The sequence below is a fragment of the Pseudochaenichthys georgianus genome, chromosome 6 (genome assembly GCF_902827115.2).
Source record: "Pseudochaenichthys georgianus chromosome 6, fPseGeo1.2, whole genome shotgun sequence".
Classification (NCBI taxonomy): domain Eukaryota; kingdom Metazoa; phylum Chordata; class Actinopteri; order Perciformes; family Channichthyidae; genus Pseudochaenichthys; species Pseudochaenichthys georgianus.
In genome coordinates, this window is record NC_047508.1 from 4,304,301 (window position 1) to 4,328,307 (window position 24,007).

The window sequence follows — 24,007 nt, forward strand, 5'->3', positions numbered from 1 at the left end:
GACTCAGGAAAGAGAGGGCAGTGTGGACGTTTTTGGCCCTTTAATTCAATATAGCAAACTCAAAAGGTACAACTTAAATCTTAGCTAAATAAAACAAAAGGCAAGTAAATCAAACCCTGAGGAGGCATGTGCCTCCTTACTACTCCCTCCAGCTCTTCTTTGCTGTGTTTTTAATTGCAGCCAACCCTTTTCCATTTAAAGGTCCCAATCTTGGCCATTTTGACTGATCATAATTTCATTGTTGAGGTCTACTAGAATAGATTTACATTGTTCGATGTTCCAAACTCACATTGGTTTCTCAAACAGCATCTCTGTATAGCCTGTGTATTCACTCTCTGTCCTACACATCTTGTTGGAGCTCCTGCTGAGGGGGGCCCTCCCTATGAGCCCACTGTGCTCTGATTGGTCAGCTCGCCCACTCTGTTCTGATTAGTCCACCACCGTTACAGCTGAACATCAGTGATTATGTGTTACAATGGCGTTAGTTACCAACCAGAAAATGACACCAGTAATGACAAACAGATGAGAATGCTGCATGCGGTCTGGGTGCTGTGTTGGCGAGACGTTACGGGGCTCGCTGCTCCGCCTTTTGAGGCTCGAGGAGCGGACAGTGTGAGCTGTATTACTGGTGTCGTTTCCTGGTTGCTGCGTGGGGTCTGCGAGATACCACGGAACTCAGCCTGAGCACACACACGTGAGTGTGTGGCGAACTGTGAGTGGAGATCCACGCAGCTGCGGCTGAGTGTGCCGGCAAAACTCAGCGGAACATCTCGGCTGAGAAAAGATAAGGTGTGTGTGTGTGTGTGTGTGTGTGTGTGTGTGTGTGTGTGTGTGTGTGTGTGTGTGTGTGTGTGTGTGTGTGTGTGTGTGTGTGTGTGTGTGTGTGTAGCTCCACAGATTGGTCCATTTGGACCTGGGTAAGATTACGTCACTATACTCAGGAAGAAACAATGGAAAAAGAGAAATGTCCAACAAGGCGTTCTGGGGCAGCACAGACAGGTCTTTTCTGTGTTAGAGTTTAACTCGCTACAGGGTGTACTTTGAGGGTTTGTGACTCTGCAGACCGTTTACATGCAGAAAAACTACATAACACACAAGGGGACAGGTCAGAACCGAAAAAGCATGACATGGGACCTTTAAATCAGTTTATCCCCTGAATCTTTCTCAGTCGTCTTGAGTACTGTGTGTGTGTGTGTGTGTGTGTGTGTGTGTGTGTGTGTGTGTGTGTGTGTGTGTGTGTGTGTGTGTGTGTGTGTGTGTGTGTGTGTGTGTGTCCAAATTGTCAAAAAGCTGATGACACTCGAAGGGCATGACATGTTTCATGGACTGAAGGTCCTGAAATGTCCTCTCCTTGATTGGCAGAGCGTCAACTTCAGCAATTGCAGCACTACTGTAATTAGACAAGAAGTTCCTTCTTGTCTTTGTAGGTCGCTGTGCTTCTGCAGTAGTGTGAATCAACAGTGGGCAGATCCTTGAACCAGTCCTTAAGGAAATCTGTGACAGCCGTTTCCAGCTTTGCATTTTTGCCACTCTTAGGTGGAGATGTAGTTGGCGGGTCTGCCACTTGTTCGTTATGGTCGATGGTGTCTTTGTTCAGCCAGTGTAATGGTTCTTTCAGGGATACCTGAGTGTAGAAGTGTAGAAGAAAAAAAGCTTTGCACACTTTAAGATTCGTTCCATCCTGAAGTTTCAGTTGGTAGGAAAATGATGAACTGCGCCTGGATCCCTCACCAACTTTCTTTCTTTCGCTTCATGGTAACCTTTGTGACCAAAGTCGTGATGTATTACCTCTGTTCTTCCCAGTTGTCCATTGACCAAACTTTCTGAAATATTCACTGCCTCTGCTCTTCTGTAATGGATTGACAGTCTTGAGTCGTGACTCGTTGACAGAACTTCGAATAGCAGGGAAGGCCCATAGTCTTTCCAGCTATTTCTTTGCCACCTTTGGCCTTGTATGCTATTCCTTTGAGATGTTTCTTCCTGGATTCATTTTGCTTCCATGTTTCTGGGCTGAGGTATTTATGTTGTTTCCTTTTGACCATATTGTTTTCATACATCCTCTAGATGAGGACCATAATGTTCTGAAGTTGCTGCCAGACTGTCTTCATTTTCAGGGAGAGAGGACTCATCAGAGGATGGATTGTAGTTTGGGTCAATGATAACATCATCATCATCTAAGTCTTCTTCATGGTGTGGATGGGTCTGCTTGGCATCTTCAGCAACACTCTCTTCTTCAATGAGAGTGTTTAAGTTATTGTCTGCTCCATCTGATACAGAGTCTTGGCCTGGTACATGCTGCTCCATCTCTTTAACAACGGTCTCATTTTCATTGGATGATTCCTGATCGGTGTCTGAAAAGTCAAGTGCATCTCCTACCAAAAAGGAGTAGGCGTACGGTCACAACTGTGATCATTATGAAAAAATGTTTTGTAATTGCACTGTAGTCCTATGTATTAATACATTAAAGCTATTTTGATGAATATCATTTGGCCTAATTCAATTAAAAAAACATGAAATCTTTCCTAATAAGATGGAAATGTAATGTGGAAAAAGGAGACAATAATACAATATTAAGAATTGAAACAGACAAACGCAAAATGTACTTTTCCTAATTCATAATTATGCAGTAATTGTAACTGTTACTTTTGAAAGGTTAGATTAGTCTTTATTGTCCCAGAAGGGAATGTGTGCATGCTTCATGGAGCTACAGTAGCTACAGTAGCTACAGTAACTATAGTACCTATAGTATAGCTTCGGTAGCTACAGTAACTATACATTGTGAAAGTAAAAGACTAAATAACTACACAACATTTATAGCCTAGCCTATAGTATAGTAAACATCACTTGCCAATAGGGGACAAGCCCTGAACCATGAAAATAACTTAATTTATCTGTTAGTTTTTTCTTTTTCTTGAAGTAGCCATTTTGTAAAGCTTGTAAAATTGCCTAAGTCACAAGACAATGTGACTTAAGCCATTATCTTTTATAAATATATGGCCTAAGTCACACTCTTGACATAGGCCATTATACTATCAGGGTAGGAACAGCACTATCCTTTCAATAAGGATGTAGGCAATTTTACCAGAGGTGGCCAGCATCAAGAAGAGATGATTTAGGCAAAAAAAACTCTTTCTCCAAAATATGACTTAGGCCATTAGTTTAAGAAGGTGACGATGTGTTCTTTGCAGGTGTTTGTTGAGGTTTGACGTGGTGTTTACAGCAGTGGATAACAGCTTCAGGCCTGGACACAGTTTGCACCTCACCGTCACATTCCTGTCTATGCTTCGGACAAACTCAAAATAATGGGAATACCTCCACCCCTCGAAAGTTATCACTGACTCAGCCATGTTTATGCAGCACTGCACGTGGAGATGTGGACGCGCAAGTCGCGCAGATTACGTACATACTGTATACACCTACAAAGTACTGATATAGTAAAATAAAAAATAATAATTTGTGTGTAGTATTGTGTATATTGCAATAATAACGTATGGTTGTCACAAAATCCCACGGCACACCCGGACTTGCCTCACGGCACACCGTTTGGGAACCACTGCACTAGAGTAGCCTATGAGCAGTATGAACAGTGTGTATGAATATGCTAAGATATATAAAGTATGAAAACGGTAAGCAGTGCAAGTATACTATAAAATATATAGATATTAATTTCATGATGATAAACATTATGGAACAATGAGGACAAATGTGACGTAAAACTGACACAAAACAACAACAAACCTTTGCCGAGCCAATTGGAGAGTTTCATCAGCAGCACGGGGTAAAAACCACCAATGAGCGCTCAGCTCGAGATACCAGCGAGTCGTTTCCCATCAAGCATTTCGCTTCCGCAGCTCGTGGAGAGAAACTAGGCTTGTTTGAGACAAGCGAGACCTGCGCAATTTCGATCAACGTCTTGCTAGTGCGTTGCATGATGGTTAGTCATTTTGTCCGACTTGCTCTGGAGGCTCGCCTACATGAGACGTTGAAATCTCGCGGGACAAAGACGCCTGCAGCCTTGAGGGCGAGGTGCGGCGAGGCGGCGCAGTTCCTCTCCACGGGCTGCGGAAGCTAAATGACATTACATTACATTGCATTTAGCTGACGCTTTTATCGAAAGCGACTTACAATAAGTGCGTTCGACCAACAAAATACAAACTTGAAGAAAACAGAATCATATAAGTACACCAGGCTTCACATTTCAAGTGCTACTCAACTGGCTTTCGATAAGCCAGCCCTTTATTAGTATATAAGTGCTTTGTTAATAGTTCTATCGCTCAAAGTGGAGTCGAAAGAGATGAGTTTTCAGTCTGCGCCGGAAGGTGTGTAAGCTATCTGCTGTCCTGATGTCAATGGGCAGCTCATTCCACCATTTTGGAGCCAGGATAGCAAACCCACGTGTTTTTGCTGATGGGAACTTGGGTCCCCCTCGCAGCGATGGTGCAGTGAGCCGTTTAGTTGATGCAGAGCGGAGTGCACGTGCTGGGGTGTACGGTTTAACCATGTCCTGGATGTAGGAAGGGCCAGATCCATTCGCAGCATGGTACGCAAGTACCATTGTCTTGAAGTGGATTCTAGCGGTTATCGGAAGCCAGTGAAGGCAGCGGAGGAGCGGTGTGGTGTGGGAGAATTTAGGAAGGTTGAAGACCAGGCGAGCAGCTGCATTCTGCATGAGCTGCAGAGGTCGGATGGCACATGCAGGTAGACCAGCCAGGAGGGAGTTGCAGTAGTCTAGGCGTGAGATGACGAGAGCCTGGACCAGAACCTGCGTCGCTTTCTGGGACAGCTGGGGACGCATCCTCCTGATGTTGTAAAGCGTGTATCTGCAGCAGCGGGTTGTAGCAGCGATGTTTGCAGTGAAGGACAGTTTGTTATCTAGGGTCACATCCAGATTCCTTGCAGTCTGAGTCGGGGAAACAACAGAGGTGCCAATGTTGATTGTCAGGTCAAGAGTGGGACAATGTTTTCCCAGAAGGAAAAGCAGTTCAGTCTTGTCAAGGTTGAGCTTGAGGTGATGATCAGACATCCACTGAGAGATGTCAGCTAGACAAGCAGAGATGCGTGCGACGACCTGGGTCTCTGAGCGGGGAAAGGACAGAATTAATTGGGTGTCGTCAGCGTAGCAGTGGTATGAAAAACCATGCGGGCTAATGACAGATCCGAGCGAGTTTTTGTACAAGGAGAAGAGGAGGTGACCAAGAACAGAGCCCTGAGGGACCCCTGTAGTTAATTGACAAGGGTCGGACTCGGACCCTCTCCAAGTAACCCTGTAGGTGCGGTCTTTGAGGTATGAGGTGAGGAGGGAAAGTGCAGAGCCTGAAACTCCAAGTTCTTGGAGAGTGCGAAGGAGGATCTGATGATTCACCGTGTCGAATGCAAAAGGATGATGACAGAGGAGAGGGAGGCTGCTTTAGAAGTGTGCAGTTCCTCAGTGACAGCAAGGAGGGCAGTTTCTGTGGAGTGACCTGCCTTGAAACCAGACTGGTGCGGATCCAGAAGGTTGTTCAGATGGAGATAGCAGGAGAGTTGTCTAAAGACAGCGCGTTCAAGTGTTTTAGACAGGAACGGGAGGAGAGAGACAGGCCTGTAGTTCATTACATCTGACGGGTTGAGAGTGGGTTTCTTTAGGAGAGGGTTTACTCTTGCCTCCTTGAGACTGTTTGGAAAGTGACCAGAAGTTAGAGAAGTGTTGATGAAATGGGTGAGAAATGGTAGAATATCAGGAGCGATAGTCTGAAGGAGGTTTGAAGGGATAGGGTCCAGAGGACAGGTGGTAGGGCGGGCAGAGGTAATGAGGGTAAGAACCTCACTTGGAGAGAGAGGGGAAAAGGAGGTCAGTGTGTGGGTGAAAGGAGGGTCTGGTGACCCAGCGGTGAGTAGAGGTGAGTCAGAAAAAGAAGAGCGAATATCATCAACCTTTTTTTCAAAGTGGTTAACAAAGTCGCTTGACAGAAGGGAGGAGAGGGAAGGGGCTTTGGGGGGTCCAGGAGGGAGGAGAAGATGGGAAATAATTTTTTGGGATTGGAATAGGAAGATTGGATCTTATCTTGAAAGAAAGTGCTTTTTGCCTGAGAGATCGAAGCAGAGAAAGAGGAGAGGAGAGCCTGATAGGTTAAGACAGTGGTTCTCAAACTTTTTCTGTCATTCCCCACTTTGAACAGGTGGGCCTTTTCAAGCCCCACCTGTTCCTCATCGCTCCAATAAAATGGTAGGCCAAGCTTAAAATTGTCAAATGTATCGTTCTATAACAGGGGTCTCCAACTTTTTTTGGGATGAGGGTTACTTTAAAAAAATAAAACAAGTCGTGAGCTACTTTTACTCCTCTTTCTGTTTTTTTTGCAGTGTATATATTTAGCACATTTTAACATTATTATATGCTACCTTTAAGCTTTGAGTGCTGTTTGGGTCTGTGGGACCCGTTTTCAGTGTTTACTAAAATAAAATGTATGCAATTTAATTATTTTAACCTGCTTTATTTGGTGGTGGACGTCACGAGGGTCCGGGGGCATGCACCCCCAGGAAGATTTTTTTTAAATGTTGAAGTTGAATGTATCAATCTGGTGCACTTTGAGCTAGGGCTGCTCAATTAAATCGTATTTTAATCGCAATTACGATTTTGGCTTGCAACGATTATGAAAACAACATCATCTAAATAAAACGATTTTATTTATTTTTTAAATAGGTTTTTCAGTTGAATTATACTTAAAGTTCAGGGTAATCAACTGTTAAAAACATACTTTTCAAATTATTTTCTTCAATAAATTGATGTTTTTCAAAGTAAATGGTTAATCGTTGTTAATAATCGTGATATCAATTATTGACCCAAATAATCGAGATTATGATTTTTGCCGTAATCGAGCAGCCCTACTTTGAGCCCAAAATGAATTTATGGATACAGCTCTCAACACTCAGATGAAAGGGAGCTGTATACTTTTCAATAATCCAAACATCTTTAGAATATGATCACAACAAATCATTTAAACTTGTTTATTCTTATCTTATGTTACCTAGTTAGCATTCTTTCTTTTTATTTATACATATTTGACTAATCACTCCCCTTTTAAACTTTTTACTGTCCTATAGTACACATTGGAATGATTTCTTACTTTATTTTGTACAACTTTATTAAATAGATAAAGGTGTGCTCTCTCTCTTGCTCTCTCGCTCTCTCGCTCCACATTGCTTTTCTTCCCGACTGCAACGCTGTTGTGTGTGTCTGTGAGAGCGTTTCACACGTGTGTATGAGAGATTTTTACCAGTGGCGAGCCTGTCTCTGAGGGCCTAAGATATACTCTTAAATAATATTTAAAAACATTAAAACAAATTATATTTTTCTTTATATATTTTTTTTAAATATGTTTTTAGTAATATTTGTCAATAGTTTTACCAAAAATAACTTGATTAAATTGTATTTAAAATAACATTTCCAAAGAAATAAATCCTTTGAATCTGCCTATTCAGTTTCTGTTTGAATGTGAAGGGTTAAATGAAAGAAGCTCCTCTGAGCTGAAGACAGGAGCTGATTGGACGTCCAGCTATGAATTCACAGAGGGCCAGCTATAGTAACTGAACGAGAGTAATGTCAAATGACAGTACAATTGACCAATCATATCTTCCCTCTAAATGGGTGGGATTTATTATCGCGGACTTTATGACAAGTTCCGCCCGCTGTGAAACATTTCTTGTTTCCATAGCAACAACAACTGTCAACAGCGTAAACTTGCCTTCAAAATAAAAGCATGCCAAATTACACTTAAGACATACAACTGCAACGAAAGTAACAAACACAATGCAATATCCTTTTCAATTTCAAAGAACACAAATTGGGTTATCTACAGGTGTTGTTTTGTGTGGTAGAGGGTCGCTTTTCATTGATACGTTTTGCACCCCCGGGCGGTCAGTTGTTTTGATATTCCACCAGTGTATAAATAATAAATAAAGGTTTTTTTTTTTTTTTTTTTCGCGACCCACCTATCACATCTCTGCGCCCCACCAGTGGGGCGCGCCCCACACTTTGAGAAACGCTGGGTTAGGAGGTCGTCACGGTGTTTGGATTTCCACCATTTCCGCTCTGCTGCCCGAAGGACGGTTCTATTAGCACGCAGTGCATCATTTAGCCAGGGAGCAGGAGGGGACTGACGAGCCGGCCGAGATGTGAGAGGACAGAGAGAGTCCAGAGAGGATGAGAGAGTAGAGAGGAGAGTTTCCGTAGCAGAGTTTGGAGGTAGGAGTTGGAACGAGTCAGAGGAAGCGAGGGCTGAGAGCACCGATGAGGCAAAGGTAGAGGGGGAGAGGGAACGAAGGTTACAGCGGACAGGTGCAGGATGAGAAGAGATTAGTTTGTTATGTTTGGAAAGGGGTAGAGAGAATGAAATGTAGAAGTGATCGGATGTGTGGAGCGGGTTTACAGAGAGGTTAGAAGTAGCGCAGTTCCTTGAGAATATGAGATCAAGGACATTGCCAGCTTTATGAGTTGGTGGGGACGGAGACAGTGAGAAAGCAAAGGCGGTTAACAGAGATGTTAGTTCGTCTATCTTCCCCGTCTGGAGGTTGAAGTCTCCGAGAAGTACAGCGGGAGGACCAGTTTCAGGGATCTGTGAGAGGAGATTATCTAATTCCTCCAAGAAGTCCCCCAAGGCGCCTGGTGGACGGTAGAGAACAACAATGGTTAATTGTATAGGATGGGTTACTGTGACGGCATGGAATTCAAAGGTGGAAGGAGTGAAGTTAGGTAGCTTGAAGAGGGAAAAGCTCCATTTGGGAGAGAGCAGGAGACCAGTGCCACCTCCTCTGCCAGTGGGTCTGGGTGTATGAGAGAAGGAGCATGCTGTGGAGAGAGCTGCTGGGGTGGATGTGTTGGATGGAGTAATCCAGGTCTCAGTGAGAGCAAGGAAATCCAGGGTCTGCAGGGAGGCGTAGCCAGAGATGAAGTCAGCCTTAGGAACAGCTGACTGGCAGTTCCACAGGCCGCCTGAAACTAGATGTTGGATGTCAGTGGAGCATGTGGGATAGACGAGAGCAGGCCGGTTATATCGATTGCGAGATACACGGGGCCAGTGATAATTGCGAGAAGACGCATAAACAGGAATGGAGAAAATACACATGATTATAGCATGAGGGGCTAAACAACCAAATAAAATAAAACACCAGCGATACTTAGTAGGATTTGCCTCCCTCGTGACTCCAGCAGGACTCCTTTGTCTTTGTCAGTCTTTGACTCCCGCAGGACTCTAATGTCTTTGCCAGTCTTCGTCTGTCTGACGCTCCAGGAAAGTGCTACCTAAAATGGACACCTGATTGCTGAGTTCTCACAGCTGTGGGGCCACGTCCCTTTAATTAGTTAACTCTCTGCAGCTCGTGGCCATCAAAAGGAAATCGAGACTGGCTTCCTCCTGACTTGTTATTGTCTTTTAAGTCAATTACATTAAACCCTAAGTTATAAAGTTATGAGTTTAACCCTTAATACAGTTACACCTACTCAATAAAGCTCTTAGTATTCTACAAATGTTTAAATCAAAGTTAACCCTAGCAGTCAGTTAGTTCAGTTTAAAGGTTTCAGTCAAATTACCTGTCCCAAGTTTCTGCCTGACAGATACTGTAGCGGTTTTGAGATTTAAAATCACAATTTCAGTCAGATCAACTCCAGAGCATTGATACAGAGTACACACACTGAAACAGAGAAGTCTAAAAACAGAATGTTACTCACACAATTCTAGAAGTCTCCAGTTGCTTTCCTGTCAAAATCGAGTTGCACACAAATGCTTGATGGGAAACGACTCGCTGGTATCTCGAGCTGAGCGCTCATTGGTGGTTTTTACCACGTGCTGGTGATGAAACTCTCCAATTGGCTCGGCAAAAGTTTGTTGTTGTTTTGTGTCAGTTTTACGTCGCCCCCTCCATTAAAAAAATTCATAATTGTTCCACAATGTTTATCATCATGAAATTAATATATATTTACACTGCTTACCGTTTTCATACTTTATATATCTTAGCATATTCATGCTCACAGGCTGCTGTGTATATGCATACCCCTCACAGTGTATTCATCATTCAATTCATTCTATATTTTATTCTGTAGATTGTGTACATTACTTTTCACTTTACTGCTTTTTGCACTCCTGGTTAGAAGCTAAACTGCGTTTCGTTGTCTCAGTACCTGTAATATATGTGCAATAACAATAAAGTTGAATCTAATCTTGAGCAGGAACAAATGTATTTACTTAGTACATATCTGACATTAACGATTAAACACGTGTGCATTCTTTATAAATGCAAACCGAGTCAAGCCTACTCCGGAGGTGGCGGTATGCACCTTAAAGTTGTTTGCAATCCCCCAAAATCCGAGAAAAGAAGAAGAAGAAGAAGAAGAAGAAGAAGAAGAAGAAGAAGAAGAAGAAGAAGAAGAAGCCGACTCGGAGCTGTCCGACTTCAGGCGAGCTTTTTGAGACCTCCCCCGGTTGCGATCGGCTACTCTCGTCTACTTTCGAGGCGAGCCGCAACGCGTCTCAAACAAGCCTAGTGCGCCGCTCTCAAGTCTGCCGGCGTCTTTGTCCCGCGAGATTTCAACGTCTCATGTAGGCGAGCCTCCAGAGCAAGTCGGACAAAATGACTAACCATCATGCAACGCACTAGCAAGACCGCGATCGCAATTGTGCAGCTCTGCGTCGGTCTCGCTCGTCTCAAACAAGCCTAGTCTCTGCATTGCATATATGCGCAAATGAAGCGTGCCACAGTTTTGCCGCTGCGAGGCTCCGGTGCTCGCAATTCACGCGCCTCCACTAGTCCCCTGGGGTCCGTTGGGTTTTGAGCTTCTTGTAGCATTTGTTATTTGCAGCGTTTCGTTCAAGCCGTGCTTTTAGTAAACGCTTTTTGATGTTATTGGTGAATGTTTTCTAAATAGTGCATGTGTTGTCAAGAATAGATGGTAAAGATGATTCTTAATTTGCATGTGTTTTGGCACATTTGTGTTTTTATAATTGCATCGTTTCTGAAGCTGCATTGAGTTTCTCCTAATGGAAATGTTCTGGGCCGTTGTAGCCCGTTTGACGTGTCGGCCATCATACTTTATGGATTCAGATTTAATTTCAAATTAGTATCAGCATATAAATCACCTAATAATTGACATTACATTTAAGTTAAAATATCCAGAAGCAGATACAACATTTGCTCCACATTTACAAGCTTTGATAGAGACATTAATGAGTCATTGATGAATGATTCTAAACTTCTTCCATCACAGGATATGATGAGTTGCTAGAGAATATATTATATATTATAATATATTTCATTGTATTATTATATTGAAACATAAATATGACATGTCGCCACTTTCTTAATGAGTTATTCTGTTACTCTTGTGTGACATACACTGAGTAGATGCTCAGTGAACCATCATCATACAAAACTAACAACTAATTATTGATCAGTGTTTTGTCTTTTTGTGATGTGGACCTTGAGTCTGAAATAAAGATTGGATTTTAACAAGAGCCTTAGCCAATTATCTGGCCACTTAGTTTGTTGAGGCTGAAGCAACAAACACTAAACCAACGAGGGGTCCGTAAGATCCAGATACAAATATACAGGATGATTAACTTCATTTGACTGGTATACACAACGTTTTGGCCATTGTTGTTGGAAAAGCTGAGATACAGTATGTGAACACAAAAACCACTTCCTTCTGTTTCCTGTGAGAACTGACCTCTGACCCCCACATCTTGCTCCCAGCATCGAGTCAGACACATGCTCTCTCGAGGGAGCTGGGCTCTACAAGGTCCCTGCTTTCCTTTTGCTCGATTCTCTGTATATTTTTTTAACTCTTAAAGTCTAAAAATACCCTTGAGTGCGGATGTTGCCGCTGTGTTACATAAGCTTGTGGGATTGAAGTGTCAGGAATAAGAGGTTGTACAGAAAGTTTCTCGATCTCAGTTCTCACAAAGTAAACAATCACGGAAGAAAGACAGTTTCCTGGAACAGCTTCACAGACAGATATCTACACAAAATTCACTTCAAGCTCCGTGTTTTGCTCACTTTTTAATATACTTCAGGAAAAAATGTCACAGGTTTCATGGGCTCCTCTTTAAAAGCTAACACTAACATAAATGAAGTCAATCACTCCAACTGTATTTAGTCTATATTCCAGAGTTTTAGCTATCGCACAACTGTGATCATTCTCACAGTGAAAATAAATCTCCCTTCTTCTCCAGAAATGTGTCCTGGACAATGTCTCCGTATTTCACATATAACTGTGAAGTTAAGGACAAAAAGTAGTACTGCTTTTGTATCTCCTGGTCAAAGGAAAGCTTATGTGTGCACAAAAGACAAAGAAAGTGTACTGTACAGAAAATGTGACACAAATTTGACTTAATAATTCACAATGACCTAAAAAATGCATGCAATTAGTCACATGTTAGCAATCGCTTTTTATATGACAGATAGAAGCTGGAGTATTCACTGATGTGTATTATGTCTTGGACAAAACGTGAAAATGTATTCAGCTTGAGTTCCACAGATTCACAGAAGTCATTTAACCAAAAACATGTTCAAACAACGTCAAGACAAGGGAACCGAAAGTGGTCAAATGCTAACTTATTCCTGTGTTTTAGGACTCATTCCTGCACCACTTTATATATGAACAAAACAATAAAGATGTGATGTAACCTAATGCAGTATCAATTTATTTTCAAATCCACATTACTTTTGAGAAATGTAAGGACTTTTTGTCAATGTCTTGACATCAGAACAGAGGTCTCACAGAAACATTCATTCACAAAAACTGTCCGTTAACTTACTTGATATTAGATGCAGTCGGCACATTGGTGGCGTTGCTCCTGGCACTATGTTAGGCCCACTGATGTCATTGGACAGGCTACCTGTCTGTGGGGCCTGGTGTTAGCGCTACATGGTTCTCCACACGGCAAACACGGGCCCTGCATCACCCTGCTCCTTAATTATCCATCCAAATAGTTTATTTTGGTGAGGGTAGAATGTGAATCCGGCATGCAATCTTTTGAATCCTGTTCAGTTGTAACTGTTGGTAACACTTTATTTTGATAGTCCATAGTTAACACTCTACAAGTCATCAGTTGACATTCAACAACACTGTTTCAACAGACAAGTGACATGCATTTAACTAACTGCCAGTAGAATATAAGGTACAGCTCAAGTGTTGATCTATAGATTTTACAAAAAGTGTCTGTTGACAACATGTTTTTTGCAACAGGTTATTAACCGATATTCAACCTTACTCTCTGTAGATTGTGAGTTCTTGTGAAAAACCTTTTTTTCTCAAGTGAATGCATTAGGCTTCTGTATTTATCTTATATATTAGTCAAATAAAACAGGAACAGGTGTTTCTAACTCAAACATTACATACATAATGAATAAATAAAGTTTGTGATCAGTTGTGCAAAACATTTCGCTTTATTCCCATGTCTGTCGCATATAATTAGTGGATGAATGATTGTGTTCTGTTGATAGGTTATAGACTTTCTACTGTTCTCAACTGTTTTTCACTTTAATTGGATAGTCCTGACACATGCCTACAAATGCTTAGTGGAGAATGCCTACTAAAAGTATACTGATAGTCAACTCTAGATAGTTTAGTTGACGATCAACAGATAGTCAACTAAACTCTAAAGTTGCTTATCTGTTGATCATCAACTAATGCTTAATGTAATCTTTAGTTGACATCTTGACTCTCAACAGATTATCAACAGATAGTCACATGACCCTGTTGACTTTCAACTGACAGATTGATTTTGAGTAGTTGATTGTCAATTTTGAAGATGTTGACACAATATACAGATAGTAAGGATGAATATTGGTTAATACGCTGTTGACATGCTACTAAATGTCAACTGATGACTTATAGAGTGTTAAATATGGACTATCAAAATAAAGTGTTGCCTAACTGTTTGCTCCTGTAAAAAGTTTTGGTAAAAAAAAGCCCAATTGTTATCCGATGTAAGGCATATATCAAATCCTTTAGTACCAGTGCTAAAACTTGGTTTTATCAATAAAATGGCAATATTATTAAGACAATTTATGATATGTCCTATTTATTGCTTATCTCAGAGGTTTTTTTCTCAACATATTTCTTCATAAATGTTTATTTACTTGATTCTAATGTTACAAACCTAATTTTACCCTGGGATTAAGGAAGCATAGAGATTGTCATTTCCACAGAAATGGCAGCTCTGTAACTCCTGGGGTTCTCTAGCACTGGCACTGCTGCTGTTTTAGACCACTAAGGGTCCCCACTCATAGCTGAGCATGAATTCATTCAGTCTGCAGCCTGATATCCTGTTGCACACACGCACACACACACACACACACACACACACACACACACACACACACACACACACGCACGCACGCACGCACACACACACACACACACACGCACGCACACACACACACACACACACACACACACACACACACACACACACACACACACACACACACACACACACACACACACCCTTAACCATACCCTAACCCTAATCCTAAACCTAACCAAGTCTTCACCCTAAACTTAATGATTCCCCTCATGGGGACCTCCAATTTGTCCCCATAAGGGAAGCCAGTCCCCACACGTGACTATGTAAACAGATTTAGGTCCCCACAAGTATAGTAATGCTAGACCACACACACACGCACGCACGCACGCACGCACACACACACACACACACACACACACACACACACACACACACACACACACACACACACACACATACCATGTATACATCACATCAGGGGACATTACATTGACTTACATGCATTTCCTGGAGACTTATCCTAACCTTAACCATAACCATGCCTAACCCTAACCCTAACCAAGTCTTCACCCTAAACTTAATGATTCCCCTCATGGGGACCTCCAATTTGTCCCCATGAGGGAAGCCAGTCCCCACACGTGACTGCGTAAACCGATTTAGGTCCCCACAAGTATAGTAATGCTAGGCCACACACACACACACACACACACACACACACACACACACACACACACACACACACACGCACGCACGCACGCACACACACACACCCCCACACACGCACTCACTCACGCACGCACACACACACACACACACACACACATACACACACACACACACACACACACACACACACACACACACACACACACACACATACACATACACACACACACACACACACACACACACACACACACACACACACACACACACACACACACACACACACACACACACACACACACACACTTCTGTTGATTTATGATAGTGCATGGGAATGTTTTCACTTTGTGAGCCATGCTGTCATTTGTTTTACATGCAATGCATCAAATGTGTGTGATTAAGTCATTGGCTGACAGAGGTGGTGTGTGTGTGTGTGTGTGTGTGTGTGTGTGTGTGTGTGTGTGTGTGTACTGCTGTGGCAGATCTTGAAGTGATTACAGTTGAGTACAGACTGAGAGAGTGAGGGAGGGCACCTTGTCTTCATCAGAGTTTTATCGTTGTCTAAGTTTAGATCTTGGCTCAGAGGCGGCTTCTCAAGTAACAGAGCTGCAGGCTCACAGCTCCTCACTGAGACGCAGATCCACACAGAGCTTTTCGAGACAAGAGCAGATCCACAGAAAAGTGGCAAGTCACAAGAAAAGAGGAGGAGAGGCAGGAGAGGGGCCGGTACCGCCAGATGCTATCACATATCATCTCAAACAAGCGACACAAGCGGAGAGACAGGCGGAGCACACAGCGGAGTATTGGAAACAGCTGTTCGCCACATCACTCTGACTTTCTACCTGCAGGACAATGACACAAGGAGCAGAAGTGGGAGTCGACCTCTCTCCAACCTCAGGGTCTGAGCAACATGCTCCACATTTTTTACAAGATGTCATCTTCCACGGCAAGTTTAAGGTGAGTGTCTCCAGAACCGAGCAGGCAGCATGTCCAACACATGTGGACGATTCCAAGCTAAAATAAATAACTTATTTGCATTTTAACAATTGTATGTCAATTTCATTGAACCTCTAAGACCTCGCTGACATCCTGTTGTGTTCGTATGATGTTCACAGACATATTGTTTGAACTCACATAACTTCATTTTGAATTGTTGAGGAGTTCTCAAAAGTTCCAAAGATACCAAAATTATAGGTTCAGGTTCAGGTTATTTATTTGTACCCGTAGGTAGATTCTGTTTGCAGAGAAAAATACAAGGGTTCCATCCTGACACTAAAAACAAACACAAACAACAGACACATCTCTAATAAAGGACTAGTAAAAGTACAAGTATCAAGCTCAACCAAATCTCAAAAATATTTAAAAAACATTTTAAGAAGGAAAACACTAGTACAAACATGGACATTCAAAATTCACAATTCAAAATTAAATAAATAAAAATAGGCATCAGTGTGACGCTCCTATGATGTGTTAATGTGTGCAACAGCTGCTGGGATAAAACTGTTTTTATACCGCTTCGTTCTACTCCTTGGGACAAGTAACAAGTAATAGAAGATATTTATTTTAATTATCCAGCCAAAGAGTCTTCAGTTTAAGTATTTGACCAGACAAGTTGAAATTGTTCAAGACCGGAATTGTAACAACACAAAAACTACAGTCCAATAATACGATCACATAATAGTTTAAAGCATTTTAGGATGTGTGGGTTACAACAGTTGGAACTGCGTCCATGGCAACAATTCATCACGTTAAACTGGCAACAGAGTAGGCTACATTTTACCTTTGGGATATTTAAACTGATGCATTAAATGACAGCAACACTGATCAAGGTTTTCTGCCCCGTAAGTCTGAACATTTTATTTTCCTACTCTCCAACACTACAAGAGTCATACCATGTTCCTGTTAGTGTTTACTTCCTGTCTGTCTTCTTCTGTTGTTTTCGGTCCTCCAGCTCTCTGTTTCTCAAAGTATTTTCCTTCTCTTGCGCTGTTCAATTGTTGTCTTTTTAATAATAATTAATTTAATTATATAATATATGAATATTAGAAAACTATTTACAGTTTGTTTTTTCTGATGAAACTGATTTTCTGATGCCAAAACTGATTTATTTGTGGGCATCGAAACAATTTAGCGTAGTCCTCCAAAGTTTATGAAGGGGCATCCATACCAACAGTCTTATCAAATAAATAACAGATCGCTTAATCAGAATCGAGAATTCAACAAAGTCTTGTGAGAAAGGATTCCCTGACAGCGATGTTGATCTATGGACCTGAACCCTCAGGCCAAGAGTAAGATCAAAAAGAAGGTTCATTGTGCTAATTGACAGGGGCACTTAACTGCTGATAAAGTATGACTCTTCTCTGGTGGTCTGGGCAGCAGAGAGCTCATAAAGGAAGAGCTGAAGAGACATGGACACTCCTTTAACATCCATACACACAGATTGAATTTAAACTTGAGTGCACGAACAATTGAAAACCTCTTGTCAGATTAATTCATTTCTGAATATTGGTAAGCTAGAGTTACGGTTAGGGTTCAACTTCTTCATCTTCAATTTGGTAGACATTCAAATCCATGTTTTTTCTTTTTAGCAATTTTAGTACTCGTCAAAGTCTTGACTTCAGAAACAGAGGTCTCACAGCAACATTTATTCACAAAACAGTCCGTTGACTTACTTGATATTAGATGCTATCGTATGGCACATCGGTGGCATTGCTACTGGCACTATTTTGGGAACACTGATGTCATTGGACGTGCTACCTGTCTGTGGTGCCTGGTAGTTGCGCTACATGGTTCTCTAGGGCTGCAGGTGGTGCATGGCAAACACAGGACCATCACCCTGCTCCTTAATTATCCACCCATCCTAATAGTTTATTTCGGTGTGGGTAGAATGTGAATTTGGCATGCAATCTTTGTCTTAAAATCGTATTCAGTTGTAACTCTTAGCTCCAGTAAAACACGTTTTTCCCTTCGTAAAAATGGTTTGGTACCAGGGCTAAAACTTGGTCTTATCAATAAAATGGCAAAACATTTAAAAAAAAGTTATGATCTGTCCTATTTAGTGCTAATCTCAGAGGTTTTAGAATGTAGCCATCTTACTGTGGGTAACTGGGGAGCTGGAGCAACTCTAACCCCCTGATCCCACCGGAAGCGTCTGCGCTGCAGCCGTGCCGCGCTGCAGCCGTGCCGCGCTGCTGCGGCGGTGCCGCGCAGCTTTTATCATTTACAACAAACAACATTAGTAAATACCAAAACCCAAAGATCTTTCTACAGCTTCTGTTCAACTGAGAAGTCAGTCAACGTGCTGTTTTGGCTGACAATCTAACTACTGTCTAATGTAGCTCCAAACTTGAACAATTCGATAAGCCGAGTATAGGACATGTTGATTCAATTCATCTAGCACATTGCAAAGCAAGACAATCCTTTTAAATGATTTCTTAGAATAGGAGTTGCTACTATGTTGGTGTTAATAAAAACAGTTCACTGTGTGATCTCTGTCTAGCACAGTGCAGACACTAACTTCAGAGAGCACATTAACAAGACCAAAGTAACATTTTATTTAGCTGCTATGGGATGAATTGTATTATCTAATGCTGAAGGTAATAATGTGTCCTTCAAAAAGAAAAACGGCTACGTGTAAATGTCTACAATGCTCTTTGCATTGTATGATTCAATACTTAATAGGTGCAAGAATGAGTCCTAAAACCCGGAAATTAGTTAGCATTTACTCCTTCTGGTAAAATCACTTTTTTAAATCGATTTTTGGTTAGCTGCCTGCATTTAGAAATGTGGTTAAAAAAGATTAAGAGATTTTTAAGTTTTGTTCTACAACATACATTTGGTCTGAAGTAGTAGTTGTAGTACGTGTCATAACAATGGCAGTTGCTAAAAAGTGACTCAATGAGATTACTAAATGGCATCACGCCAAACAGAATGCCTTTAGCTTAGTCTATAAACAAACTACATGACGGTCACATGGCTGCACATCACCACCGCTATAAGCTAAATGCAGACTGTTCGGCGTGATGACAATCTCATTGAGTCACTTGTTAGCAACCACCTTTTTAATGACACATAAATAAATATAACATAACATATGACATATAAACACAGAACATAAAATAAAGTATATCAGAAAATACCCTACTGTCCGAAGCTTCTAATGCTTGCTAACAATTGGCTTAATGATACTACTAAATGTCATCGTGCTTAGCCGTCTTTAGCGTAGCGGTGGTGACGTGAAGTCATGTGACCGTGATGTAGTTTGTTTACATCCTAAAGTGAACTTGTCTGGCAATTGCATTTATGCTTCAACTATCATCAAAGTGGTGTTAATTTGTGGAGTGTATCCTGCTGAACAAATCTTGTAAGTATCATAAATGTGTGTTTGCCAAAGATCTTATTTTCTAATAGTCTGAAACCCAAAGGAGAAATCCCCCTGCTTGTTGTCAAGGGCTCCTTTCAGTGCTATAGCTTCCAGGCTGGCCTACACACATATAATCACTGCATCCCTATACCAGCTGTGTTAGGGTCAGAGTTTGGGTAATCTAGGTATATCGCCAACATGGAACCAGAAATTGGAACCCAACCCCACCTGGGAATAGTAAACTGGTTTTCAGGTGTAAAATGGCAGGAGTTCCCCTTTAAAATATTTGTGTAAATGTCTGTGTAGCTTGATCTGTCTCCATCCCTCAGATCTGCAGCCAGACGTTATAAGTAGACTTAAGAAGGAGAGATTCTGTAGATCTTGGCACAGCTCATATATACACACACTATTTATGTCTCAATTACAATCTACTGAAAAGCAACACAGAGGGAACTATTTTGTCAGTGTACACTGTACGTAGTTTGTTAGTTTACAGTATCTATATTTCATGTTATAATTTATTTATTTAAATGTTATAATGTTTTTTTTTTGTAATGGTTTTTTATGAATGGATGATTAGGATTCATGATTCAGATTTATTTCTGTAACTGATTCAGATGTTTCTATATTTGTTATCAGGTGTTTTATATAAATGTTGGCATAGGCTACAGTCCATTTTTTATTTCCTTTTTGAGAGTCTTATAACATATGAGCCAATGGAATTTCATGGGTTCATGGCTGTTATTAGTTTGATGTGTTAACTGCACATTATGTATATGTTTTCATTTTAATAGGAAGACAAATCTTTGAAGTAGGATTTTGTCACCTCTCTCACTAAGCAATACAAGTTTAGTTAAACATAAATAATGTCATATTCGTTCCCCCAGCCCCAGTGAGGTGTGTGTGGTTCTATGGGACTGCATTGTTCTCTCACTGACAGATCGGAGGATGAGTGTTCTCTATTCAGACTGGGAACATTAATATGTATAACAAGTCAACAAATACTTTTTTTTGATAGTTCAGTCTATTTTAAAAGATAGATATAAAAGCTAGACGGGATGCACGCGTAAAAGGTTTATTGGCCAGATTTGAACCTTTATCCGCCGCAACAGGGACTGATCCCCAGTATGGGCCAGTAGCTCTATCAAGTGAACGCACTTAAAAACGTTTGTCTTGTATTACTACTTATCACTTCATTCATACATCCATCAGAGAGTGAGGCAGGGAATGGTACCATTCCTGAGTGGAGTGGCTCGGCAATTAGTCTCAACTTTATATAACAGTAAACATTAAAATAATAATGTTCATATGAAATCATGGACGTGTGAGTCTGATTATATTTGTCATTATATTTTTGCCGTAGGCCTACCATAACTTTTCACCAGACTGTGATGCCATATCAACCGTGGAATATACTGTTATAACACATTTTCCAAATCATCACTAGCTTTTAATCTTGCCTCCATGAAAATGAAAAGAAAAATCCTCTTTTAAACAAACCCTTCTGTCTGTCTGTGTATGTGCTGCTGTCAGCTGCTGAAGGCTCTGACCCCAGAGGAGAACACCCAGTGCCAACATGGACTCTACTTCCAGGACGGTCAGCGGCGGGTGGACTATGTCCTCACCTACCATGTGAAGAAGCCCGCCGGGGCCCGGTCCAGCCGACCGACGTCACACCTGCTCACTGAGAATGCCGTGGCCCGCAGCTTTCGCCGTGGACGCAACGAGCATCTCCGAAATCACAAAGCACAGAAGGCCAAGGACTCTTCGTCTCTGCCGTCCTCCCCGGGGGCCGACGTGGAGCTGGGTCATCCCGGAGAGACTGTCAACGGTCACGAGGATCAAAAGATGTTCAGGAGGGAGGAGTTTGAGGGGATACTGAGAGACATGGGGCTGGAGCTGGAGAAAGATGAAGACGTGAGTTGACATTTGTTCTTTTCTCTTAACTCCACCTTAACTCTATTTAGTATAGTGTAAGTGGTCCACTTCACTTTTTTTTTTCTGTAAAAAAACATTGTTTTTGCAAAGGTAACACAGTAGGCACATTTTGATTTACCATGCTAGGAAAAACGGTTCCACTCAGGATTTCAGAAAGGTGGAGAACACAAAGCACTGGTATCTGTGGTCGAAACCCAGTTCCAACCCAGCTTTTCAGCTGGCCTGTTGAACATGGCCTAACTCATGGGCCCACAGTGAAACAATTATGCAAACATCTTGACTGGCAGGGCAAGCCCAATGATTAGACTGTGAGCAGTAACCTTTTACTACAAGCTCTGCTTAAATCTAAATTAGCAGAGCGGCAACAACGGGCCCTTTTCAGATACGATATAAAGTAGCAACATCATTTGAGATGATGGTGAAAATAGATTAGGGCAAAGAGTGAGTAGTTTTAGTTCTTTTAGGCTGTGCTGGGAGGCACACATAAGACACACATTTGTGTTTTTTTTGCAAGCGGTACACCTTCAATTCAAGGTTGGAGTTGATCACCTTGCTGCAGGAGAGGAAGTGAAGGGAGCTCTTGTCAGGTCTTACTTCCTCCAGTGTAAGGACATCGAGGCAATGAGTTAACTTTTTAATCTGGACAAATCTGTGGTGCAAAGGAAGCAGATGACTGGCATTGAACTTCCGGGAAACAGAATGAGAACTCGGGCACATTTTGGGAGCATTCTGTGGACCTCTTTTTTTTAAATCTTTCCGGCAGAACTACAGCCACATGGAGTGCCACAAGGAGCTCCAGGAAGAACGTCCTTAGCTCAGCTGGAAGTGAAACAAAAGTAGTACTGAGAAATACAATACTGGTTCAGATTTATGGGAGTGTAGCATGGGGTGTGTGTGTGTGTGTGTGTGTGTGTGTGTGTGTGTGTGTGTGTGTGTGTGTGTGTGTGTGTGTGTGTGTGTGCGTGCGTGCGTGTGCGTGGTAGGGGGTAATACAAGACACACATGCACATATATTATCTTGGAAACAGATCTATCATACCATTTGTTTGACCATTACTGTCAACTCGATGGGATCAGGATTAGCACTAGGGATTGATGGTCTCTCCAGGGATTTTCAAAAGCAGTTCGGAAATACTCTACGATCTGATTTACATGTAGTTGTGTTGGAGTGTTTCAGAACAGTATTTCTTCCTGTTTCCTGTCACAGAGCAAGAAAAAGCTACCCAAGAAAAGAGCCCTGGACTTACTTAAAGAGCAACTTGCAGGTGTTTTTTTTTTACTAGATTTATGCTTAACCTTGCCTGAAAATTACAATTAAAAAAGTTAATGCAGGATTTGATATGTTTTACAAGACATAAGGGCAGGAATTCAGAGGGGAAAGGAGCCGTTTTGAGCTCTGGTACTAAAAACTGCTTTTTTTTAACGTCATACGTCAAACGTGTCATATTACGTCACATGGGGGAGCAACTTTCTCGGACTCGTTCTCTGCCCAATCCGCGGTAGTAGTTTGTAGTTGGTGTCACTGTAGTGTATATTTTTTTTAAATCTAGTGTATACATCATTTTGCTACACATTTATTCACTGGGGTCTCTAACCTGCAAGTTGTTCTTTAAGAACTACAGGCCAGTTGCCCTAAAGACTATAAGGTGCCTACCAGAACCTTTTTAAACAGACTGAAGGACATTCTGTCATGGTTGACACTTCTCATCAACGTTGCGTGGAAGTCGGAAACAGTACCGAAGGAGTGGCAGACCGGGGTGGTGGTTCCATTTTTCAAAAAGGGGGATCAGAGGGTGTGTGCCAATTACAGAGGCATCACACTACTCAGCCTCCCCGGGAAAGTTTACTCCAAGGTACTCGAAAGGAGGGTCAGGCCGATTGACGAACCTCAGATTGAGGAGGAACAATGCGGATTCCGTCCTGGTCGTGGAACGACGGAGCAGCTTTTTACTCTCGCAAGGATCCTGGAGGGGGCCTGGGAGTACGCTTATCCGGTCTACATGTGTTTTGTAGACTTGGAGAAGGCGTATGACCGAGTTCCCAGGGAGTTACTGTGGGAGGTGCTGCGGGAGTATGGGGTGAGGGGGTCTCTACTCAGGGCCATCCAATCTCTGTACTCCCAAAGCGAGAGCTGTGTCCGGGTCCTCGGCAGTAAGTCGGACCCATTTCCGGTGAGGGTTGGCCTCCGCCAGGGCTGTGCTTTGTCACCAATCCTGTTTGTAATATACATGGATCGGATTTGGAGGCGTAGTCGTGGGGGGGGGGGGGGGGGGGTCTGCAGTTCGGTGGACTAAGGATTGCACCTCTGCTTTTTGCAGATGATGTGGTTCTGATGGCTTCATCGGTCTGCGACCTTCAGCACTCACTAGATCAGTTCGCAACCGAGTGTGAAGCAGCTGGAATGAGGATCAGCACCTCCAAATCTGAGGCCATGGTTCTCAGCAGGAAACCGATGGACTGTCCACTCCAAGTAGGGAATGAGTCCTTACCCCAAGTGAAGGAGTTCAAGTATCTCGGGGTCTTGTTCTCGAGTGAGGGAACAATGGAGCGAGAGATGGGCCGGAGAATCGGAGCAGCGGGAACGGTACTGCAGTCGCTTTACCGCACCGTTGTGACGAAAAGGGAGCTGAGCCAGAAGGCAAAGCTCTCTGTATACCAGGCCATTTTCGTTCCTACCCTCACCTATGGTCATGAAGGATGGGTCATGACCGAAAGAAGAGATCGCGGATACAAGCGGCCGAGATGGGTTTTCTCCGCAGGG

The 24,007-nt window shown here is 42.2% G+C and overlaps 1 protein-coding gene across 1 annotated transcript in view; it reads left to right on the forward strand.

Annotated features, from left to right (window-relative positions):
- Nucleotides 1-15,590: 15,590 nt before the first annotated feature.
- Nucleotides 15,591-24,007, forward strand: part of LOC117448446 (anoctamin-1-like) — a 119,990-nt gene continuing 111,573 nt past the window's right edge. Inside the window, exons 1-2 of the mRNA XM_034085758.2 lie at nucleotides 15,591-15,902; nucleotides 20,842-21,225. Coding sequence (XP_033941649.1) covers nucleotides 15,798-15,902; nucleotides 20,842-21,225 — 489 coding nt within the window. The 5' untranslated portion in view covers nucleotides 15,591-15,797. The remainder of the gene's footprint in view (nucleotides 15,903-20,841; nucleotides 21,226-24,007) is intronic.